The 9624-nt window shown below is 39.8% G+C and overlaps 1 protein-coding gene across 1 annotated transcript in view; it reads right to left on the bottom strand.

Annotated features, from left to right (window-relative positions):
- Positions 1-2389: 2389 nt before the first annotated feature.
- LOC120958287 (uncharacterized) overlaps positions 2390-9624 on the bottom strand; it is a 29945-nt gene continuing 22710 nt past the window's right edge. The window contains exons 4-5 of the mRNA XM_049608894.1: positions 6261-6354; positions 2390-5870 (exon numbers count right to left, since the gene is read on the bottom strand). Of these exons, the coding sequence (XP_049464851.1) occupies positions 5589-5870; positions 6261-6354 (376 nt within the window). The 3' untranslated portion in view covers positions 2390-5588. The remainder of the gene's footprint in view (positions 5871-6260; positions 6355-9624) is intronic.

Genomic DNA, 9624 nt, shown 5'->3' with positions numbered 1-9624 from the left:
GTGACGATAACGACATTCGTGGTACCGAACACAACACCAGCATCGTTTGTGCGGGTAGTTTGGGATGATTGGTAGCCAGACCGGGGGTGGAAAAGCAGACGCTTAGAACAAAGGAAAATGCTGATTAGTCGTTGGTCGTTGGCTTGATTTTTTGTTGGTTTGGTGTGCTTTTTGATCGAGAAGCGAACGAGTAATTACCATTAGCACTGTTCAATTTGTCAAAGCATGGTAATCGAATGTGTGTGTGTTGATTAAACTTTGTTACATAGTGTGCAAAGTGATGCCTATGGTTGATGAGCAACGTTTCAGTTAGGTTTTAGTTAAGTGTACGAACAGTATTTGTAATACATTGGTTTTCAATAATACATTTAGAATGAAAACAATTGAGTGTTGCAATAAAAATATGTTATGGATATGGTATGTTCTTGAAACGTGAAACAAAACTATTGCTTTTTATTTAAGAGGAAAACGAAACTATTAATCATGCTTTAAATCTATCAAGATTTTAAGAGAGGTGTGCATCGAATACATGAATTTCATTCTATATTCTAGTTTGATGCATTTAAGAAGTGTCTGTTCTTACCTACCGTATTTTGGTGTGTATAACAACCCCTGTTTAAGTCTAAACCTACCAAAATTAGATAAAGGAGGTCAACATTACATTCGATTATTAACAAAGATAGTCTGGTGCATCCATAATGAAAATATTGACCTCACAGACCTTCTGTTGGCACGATATCAGCTTTGTGCCAAGTAAGCAGTAGCAATGTTTACAAAACAACGAACTGTCAAGGACAGCTCGAATAGATATCCGTAAACCCAGCAGATGGCGCCATAGGTTTAAGAGAAGAGGACAGTTCGATACAGTTATGAGATCACTGGATTGTCGAAATGATGACGAATTAGAGGAAAGTTGAGAAACGGTCACTAACAAAGTTTAAATATAGTAAAGCAGATCAGCTGGACAGGGACAGGGCGCCATCGCAATTTGCGGTTAGTTGCAAACCAAAATCGAGAAAAGGCAGACCAAATTTTGAATCGATCGGAATCTTTTCTTCTTTTTTTACTTTTCTTTAAATTGATAATTCAAGTTCACGCCTCATTTTTCCTTATCTATCATAAAATGTGAATGATTCTGACATCTTTTAATTTCCACTGTTATAAAATGAAGCGGAAAAATAACTAAATGCTTAACACGTTGGTTATAATTAAGCTGCTGTCAAAAAATAAGTCACTTTACTGCACGACTCCTCACAGCATAACACGGAGCGCAACATAACAAATGACAGCTGTCAAACATTTGAAAGACTACTCTTTATTGCCGGTATCATGTTGAATATCGTGAATAGGTCGCTCATTACTTGTTGAAAAGCTACCAACCTACTGCGATGACCGACAGTCAATTAAACGTTTTATATCCTTTCTAAAGCGTTTTGTGAAGCGTTTCGTAGCTGTCAGTTGTTATGTTATAACACGGAGCATAGTGTTACCGCTTGGCCACATGAGGTGAAATATACAGCGAAACGAACTATTGGACAGGCGAAATATCTGACGGATAAAGCATCAATACCAAGCAGCTGACAGGCAATGTAAACAAATAACGTTTACAAAATCGTCATCAAATCCATTAAATAACTTCAATATCGAGTACTTCGTCAATTTTGAGTCAACGATTTATAATTTCTTGCAATTATGGAATGTTCTGCTTAAGAAGATATTCTTTTTATATGAATTTCGAAAGCGGATGTTGTGTCTCCGCCAACCCTTTAGCTGTACCTGTCAGATATTTCGCCTGTCAAATAGTTCATTTCGCTGTATATTTCACCTCATGTAGCCTCGCGGTTATGCTGTGCGGAGTCGTACGGTTGAACTGTCAGTTCGTTTGTAAGAAAACTTCTGTCTTGTCTTGGGAGTCATATTTTCTCTCTCACCAATTTCTAACGCCAATGTCAACAAGTCGTTGGAACTATGCTATTTTGCTAAGGTAAGGTAAGGTTCAAACAATCAATGTGAAGTAAAAGGAGGCGCCTAGTAGGTTACTAGAACTAAAAAGAACTAAAGTTCGAATGTTATTACAGAGTTGCTTAAGACAACAAGACTTTGGTATGGACATGTTGACTCACTGTTTATTGACTGCATTTTTCCCAAAACCAGTTTGTTTTATTGTTTTCATTTAATATATTAAAAACGTTTTAATGGAGACGCCTGATACTTCATTTAGCGAAGGCTTGCATGAGGATTTAAAATCTACTTATCTTAAAATTAAATCTAATTACATTCAGAAGTAAGCATGCGATCATACTCACCAGAACCTGCAGAAGCAAAGAATGTACATAGAAAGACAAAAGTCATCATTTCAAAGCCAGCCCAGGAAATAAATCAATCGGTATGGAAATTATAACAACATTTATTTCATTCTCTCCCGCCATACATCTTTGCATCTTCCACGTGCTACAATCGTTATACTCATAAACAACGCGCCGCGCAGTCAAACCGAGCTGCAGCCCTCCATACATACATAATTACACTTATACATCATTATTGACGACATCGTTTGATTTGAAATTTGCCAACCACGTGGGAATCTACCGAATCAATTCGCTTGCTGCCGTAGCTTTCCCTTTCGCTTTCCCAAAATCCTCTCCCCCATCCATCTGTGTTGGGTGCTGCACCTTCCTATCTTGCTGTATCGTTGGGGCTTTGTATATAAATTCCTTTAGAAAAAATAGTCTCTCTTCTAGCGATTGATGCGAGACGCTACATACTTCCTTCAGTAACGCTTAATGGTAGTTCGCTTTTTCAAAGGGGGCGCAGAAGAATGACACTTATCCCTAGGCGGCCAAAGCATTGAGTATTTAAGATGATTTACACATATCCGTTTAGCGGGCTAGAGCATGAGTAGTAGGGAGTATTAGTTAGTTTGCGAAATATAATCGTTTCAAATCAAAATGCGTTCCTGATGCATGTTTCTATTGTTATACTCTTTCTGTTTTGCAAACGAAGCATTTTTATCTCTTTTTCACTCTCTCTCCCTCTCTTTGTATCTCTACGCTAGCAAACTTGACACTCTCAACAGCCTATTTCACCTGTTTTCATTAATTTCCTGGGGTCTATCTGCGTGTCTATTTCCGCTCACTAACAACTATGCTGGACTTCTTCTACACAAAAAAGCTAAGCTATTTAGTTATGAAGCGCCTCCAGTTGTTTGTCTGCTGTAGTCTATCTCTTTGGTGTGCAAAAATTGTATTCAGTTCCTGGCTTGGTGCTTGGCTTGGCTTGCCTCTGGTTTCGTACGGGGTCGTGTACGAGAAACCAGCCAAAGGGAGCATCCGATGCTGACAGCCCTGAAGTCCTTGGCCTGGGTTGCGATTGTATTGTGATTAGGCATTTTGGGGGGAGTGTGTACGTATGTTGCGGAAGCAGAGGAGTTTAGTATAAATGTTAATTAAAAGTAAGAGAATCGAGAGAACACAAGTTCAACTATTCAATATACTACCAGTAATGACACCATTAGGCTAGAAAAAAATAATACTTTAATGTTTTTGATGCTGTAATATCAACCGAACTCGGTCTGAAAACCAAACACAATTCCAAAGTTCCGATCAGTAAAGCATTGCGCTTGAATTAGGACACCTACTGCACCTACAATTCCTCCGATTTTTGTTTTAGGTTTGTTAGCATTCAGTCACCATTATTCTCTACACCGGGTGCGCTTGCAAGGGCGCGTCCGTGCAACTAGACAACTATTTGTTATGGACGTTAAATACTGGCAGGACGTTAATGTTCATCGTGTTACATTTTGATTTCGAATGGTTTTTGTTTGTTTGTTTGTTTGATGTTTGTTTAGCTTCTTGTGTTTTTTTTTTCATTTTACATTGTATGCTTTCTTAGCTTTACCTCTTTTTCTGCTCATTTGCTTAGAGCAAACATAATGACTTTAAATAGTGAGATAAATAAAAAAATAGCTCATACACAAATTCGTGAAATTTGAATGAAGTGTACATTGAATGTTATTTAAAATAAAAAAAAGTCTTGAATAAGCATTACCTTAACAGAATTGTAAAGAACTACTTAGACATTTATATGATATGACAAGAATGATATGAAAAAAAAATCTGCAACGATTACACGCACGGTAAGGGATACGGAAACGGTATTACGTATGACTGGGCTGGGCTTGCACGTGTTCAGCCCTCACCGCTCAGGAAAGCAAGAGTGCAGAAAAGCATTAACCTGTACACCTGTACGCTCGGGTTTACGTTTCGAGCCTGGTTGGTTGGGTGTGTTTTATATTATATTGTATGTAAATTTAGTTCCACTTACATTCGATTGCGCCTATCAAGCAAAGTTTCCTATGTACAAAAAGCGACCAGTACAAAAATACGTTTTCCTACCATAATTCAGCATCAAAACTGCTCCAGCTTTCCCGCCTGCTTCGATCGGTTCACTTCGGTGCTTTATAGGAATGATTATACACTAAACGCACACACACACACACACACACTCGTACGACCTATCAAGTAGTGTGTGTGTGTGCGTTTGTTTTTGTTCGCGCGACTTATTTACTCCCATTCGGCAACGACCAGCAACGAACGCTTGCGTGAACGCACATTTTTCGATTGTTAAAGTTGATTGATTTCTATCTTCCAGCGAGCGGTGTTTGTTTTCGCTCGCTGCTTCGGCACGACACGGCTTCGGGGTTGTGCCACACAAAAATACCTTTACTATTTATATCCTTCGCAAGCAAAATCCAAAAGCGATTCAAAAATAAATAAAAATTCGCCGGATGGATACGCACGGTACGCCGGGTCCAACCGTCGCGGTTTGGGCGCGTTGTGCGAATTGTTTGTTGATTTATTTCGCTATATTTTTGCATATTTTGCAAAATCGTACCGTTTTCCATTCCATGCGTTTTGTGTTTGATTTATGCGTTTGATTTCTGCGGTTTTGTGTTATGTGTGGTTTAGGTTTTAAATATTTTGCTCTGTCAGTATTTTCTTTCCACATTTTTTGTCCTCTTTTTCTGCGTAGAAGTTTCAGTTTGCGAATGATTGTTTGATTTTTCTTTCAAATTGTTATGCCAAAAGTATCAAGTAATTGATTTGTTTCACGTGTTTTGTTATTTCTGTTAGACATTTTCAGATCTTTCTCACCACTTCTTGTATGTGTTTTCCATCTCTTTTGTGTTGCGTGTTATATTTATTGATTGTTGTAATACTGTTTTGAGTAAAAAAGGTGTTTTTTTGCTTTTTAAAAGCATAGCTCATGTTTAACACCACCGTCGCAACTCATTACACTGACTGTTGCAAGCCTGCTGGAGACTACATCGCATTAACCTTTGTATCATACGTCCATATCTAAATTTATATTATCATCGAACGCTACCTAGAAGCACACGTCATCCGTCCATCTTACACCATCGGCTGTATCGCTTGCGAGCCGATGTGTTATTACCTCGAAACAAAATGTATATATAGCCTCCCTAGCCTCCCCGAAACGAGGGACGAAAACTTTGAACCAAAAACGCTCTCACGTAATCGCCATTTTTCCCGTCCCATCCCTCCCCCGGGCCCGCGCCTGCACGGTTATCATCGGTTGAAGAGGAAATCGATGTAGGTGTGTTGTGTTTTGTTGTTATTCTTACCACCACCGCCACCACCACCACCACCTCCACCCTGTCCACCGATTCCGCCCACACCGAACGCACCGCCGTGGTGACCGTCGTGCTCGTTCGACGGCCAACAGCGCCGTATGACGGCAAAGTGGGTGGTTTGATATTGGTTCGTCCGTTCGCAGCCCCGCTCGAGCGTGCCCGTGAGACAGTAGCCCATGTTATAGTCGGCCAGGCTGATGTTGGACGACAGATAGAGCTAGCGATAGGGAAAGAGAAAGAGAGAAAAGGACCACGGCGTACGGGTTGTAGTAATTTAATTTCAGCTACTGCTTCTCAAACAACGAAATAAAAAGGAAGAAACATCGGAGTGTATCGTAGCACGAAAACAGGGACCTTTGCAAATATTAATCCCCCTCCTCGAACCCGACACGATAGGAAAATCAAACAAAGCATGGGCGGTGTGGGAAAGCAACGAAAAACAATGGTAGACGAAATGGATGCTATAATAGTGCTCTAAACTAATAAAGCATCATTATTGCAGACATTGTTTCACGGGTTTAGTTTGTTTGCCGGTTTAGGGTGTTGTGTTGTCGTTAGATACTGGAGCTAGAAGTTGGAGTGGGTAGAATGAAGCTATGGTCTTTACCTTAAAGTCGGGATCGGGAACGCGTCGTTTGAAGGTACCGACTATTAGGAGAGCTCCATCGCCCACGACGATCATGCGGCCTTGTGTTGATTGTCTGTGGAAGCGAAAAAAAAAAACAAGGAAGGCTATTAGTAAAGTTATAGAAAAGATTATTTACACTTTTAAGTTTGAGCGCTGTTCTATTCAAGAATATAAAAATATGTTTTACACCCAAATAGCCAGCACGAACTCTATAGCTGATTTGAAGTTTTGTTTGAGTAAATATCGTCCCGATAGCGTTCTTTGTGGCTGATTTAGAGATAAGCAGCTACTTTGCAGAGCTATGGCACTTTCCAATAAGCACTTAGTACTCTATGGAACATGACGGCTGGTTAGCCTGATGTGTATGGTTCATGATGGAACTTGAAGGCTTGTTAAGAAGGCGTGCTGAACTTGGTGGAAATTTACAGCTTTTTAATGCATGACATCGGTGCAAGGTGGCTCTTGTCAAAGTTGATGCCAAAGACTGACGCCATCATTCACCTCGTAGCTTGTTCAAACGTTAGATTAGTTATTTGGAGAAGGAGTACTTAGTTAAGTGATTGTGATTGTTACTGCACAATTATTTGAAGTCATGGGAAATTCAGGAAAATTTTGGGATATAAAAATATAAATTCACATAAACAAAACAAATCGTGTTGATTTGTCAATGATGACGCTTCGCTTTAAAATAAATCGCAGAAGCTGCTTAGACGCAATTTAGAAGGTCTAGCTAGAACTTTGATGCTGTTTAACTACTGCAACAGGTGAATGCAAGCGATCGTTAGCGTGCCATAATTGGCTGCTTAAGCAAATTTAGCTATTTGGGCAGTCAGCTCAAAGGCAGTTTCTAAACTAAGTGGCAGGAATTAGTTATTTATTTGAGTAATGGAGCTTTAAACAATAGACAATCATTTTTATTATGAACTTAATTTAATCTTGATGCTTTGTGATGCTCTGAAGCTGAAATTAAAGTAAAGCTCTGAAGCAGTTCCCATTAAATAATTTGAAAGTAAAGTATGTTTATATATTTTGTTAAATCAAGTGTACTGGAATTAGTTAACATTGCGTCTCTTTTGCCCAACTGGAGTGGCTTATCATAAATTCTACACTTCTTCAACATCCCCCTAAATCAAACATTGATAGAAGAGGTACTTTAAAACATTCAACAAAGAAAAAAAAAAACTCCTCATCAAAAGTAGAGTGACCAAAAGTACACACTCCACGCTGACAACCTGCAGTGTCCGCAGGCAACAGAAACGATGAATACTCCTAACGAGAATCTGCTTTATTGCCCGTCCTGGGGCAGTCAATTCAGCAAGCAGCGACCAAGTCGCGCGAAGCAGAAGCGCGAGTATCTCATAATGATGACGAATCTGCAAAGCGCGCCACATTTCATTGGAATTCACGCAAAAAGCACTCGTCTCGTCTCATCGTGAACAGACCCGGCATCGCTTAATATGAGCGACAAGTCGACAAGTTTTCGCGGGTGTGGGTTTTGCGTTTTGATTTCCTAACCCACCCCGCTGTCACACCTTGCGCAACGCCCCACGCAGCCTTAAGGCACCAACCACAAAACTGGGCAAACAACAGTCTCTGCAACCAGAGCGAATCAGAACGTCCGCCTGCTTGAAAGATGTGACCAAATCTTTCCTCTTCCTCCTATTAGTCTTCTGGAAGCAAAAGAACCGAGATAAGCTGCGTCTGTTGCCATCGCGAGTCAGCGAGTGGGCAGCCGCTGGTGCGGAAGGAAGACTCTAGTGGCGGGCGGATTTCCAAATGACTTGGTTTAATTTGTGAATGTTTTGCGCAGAATTATGACATAATTTCACAACCGCCCCGCCCGCTGTGTCTCGGTAACTCTTAGGGTTTACTCTTAGCTGTGGGCGCAAGTGGATCGTGCCAGTTGTTAATTCCCTTTTCAAGTAAAAGGAGCAAAGTGAAAAGTGAATGAAAATCTCACCCCGAAAATGTTAAGCTTTTCTGTTGGCGACTTTTTCCGTCGTGCGTTTGGGTGCTTTTTGCCGGGGCGCTTTTTTGGCGCTGCGTTGTGTTGTGCAAACGAGCAACGAGAGGGGCCCGTTTTGGCTGGATTTAAATTAGGCGGTTTACCACTTCTGGAGTGCAGGGTCCCCACCCTCTCCAAAGGGCCGGTGGCTAATGAGATGCTATATTAAATTACTTGGTAAATTTAGTGTGCTCTCCTTTTTAAGACGCGCTCTACCGACGCTTAAGAATGGGCACAGTGCCGTCCTTATTGTGTGGCGTCCTGCTCCGTATCGTACTGTATCGTTCGCCTCTGTTGGCAAGTGTGTTTAACTCAGCGTTGAGGGATTTGTTGAATGGGAAGACGAAGACGAAAAGCCTGCTAAGGTGTATGCGGTAGAACAGGGTCGAGAGAAGGCCTGCTGGTTGCTGCTGTGTGTTGCCAACGCTACTGGCTGCTTCGCTGGGAGTGAAATTAAAACGGACACTCGATCTAATGGCTGTTGACGGGGGCAGGCAATGGCTTTTCGGGGCTTTTAGGAATAAAAGCGCGATATTAGCTGGAGAAGGCTACGAAACGAAAATAAAATTATCGAGCAGTATCACTTCCGCTTGAAGGTAATTAAAACAGAAGGGGTACATTTTATGTTGCTGGTGGAGCTTTGCTTCAGTTTCAGGTGGATTGGATTATATTTTAATTCTAGCGAAAGATGCCTAAATACATTTAACATATTTAAATAAAAATATTAACAAATAGTCTTTCAAATTGGCTAGCTCAAATACAAATTGGGTAGCTGAATGGCCAGACCATGTTATAATATATATTATATTTATTGAAAAAGTAAATAATTTATCTAATGATTTATGAAACATTATTTAAATTTTTATTACGTTCTGGAATATTCTAAATTGAAATGTTGAAAAATAATGATTTTTAAATGGATATTTAAATACATTAATATTTTTAAAAATAAAATAATCCTGTAAATTAAGTGTCAAGAAATTAAAGTTTAAAAATTTAGATTGAAATGCTCAATGCTCAGATTTTTAAAGAACGAAAATTCGAATAAATACAAAATCTAACTTCATGATATATAATTTATCACATTCGAATAAAATAATTAATGCTTTGTTTCCTTAATTTTACGATATTCTGTTAAACAATTTCCACTATTCCTTTGAATAGGTAACTTGAGGTTACGTACAGTCTTACGACAGCGTAATTACTTTCTTGAAGAATAAACCCTCGCCAATAGAAGACGAAGGTGGCTCTTAAATTTTCTTACCAATCCGTATCAAAACTTTATTCACGCAAGCACACAAACACATACACACACACGCGCTTCGATTCTTGCTCATA

Source organism: Anopheles coluzzii, chromosome 3, assembly GCF_943734685.1.
Source record: "Anopheles coluzzii chromosome 3, AcolN3, whole genome shotgun sequence".
NCBI classification, from domain to species: domain Eukaryota; kingdom Metazoa; phylum Arthropoda; class Insecta; order Diptera; family Culicidae; genus Anopheles; species Anopheles coluzzii.
The sequence above is the reverse complement of the archived record's forward strand: the minus strand, read 5'-3'. Positions and strand labels throughout refer to the sequence as shown.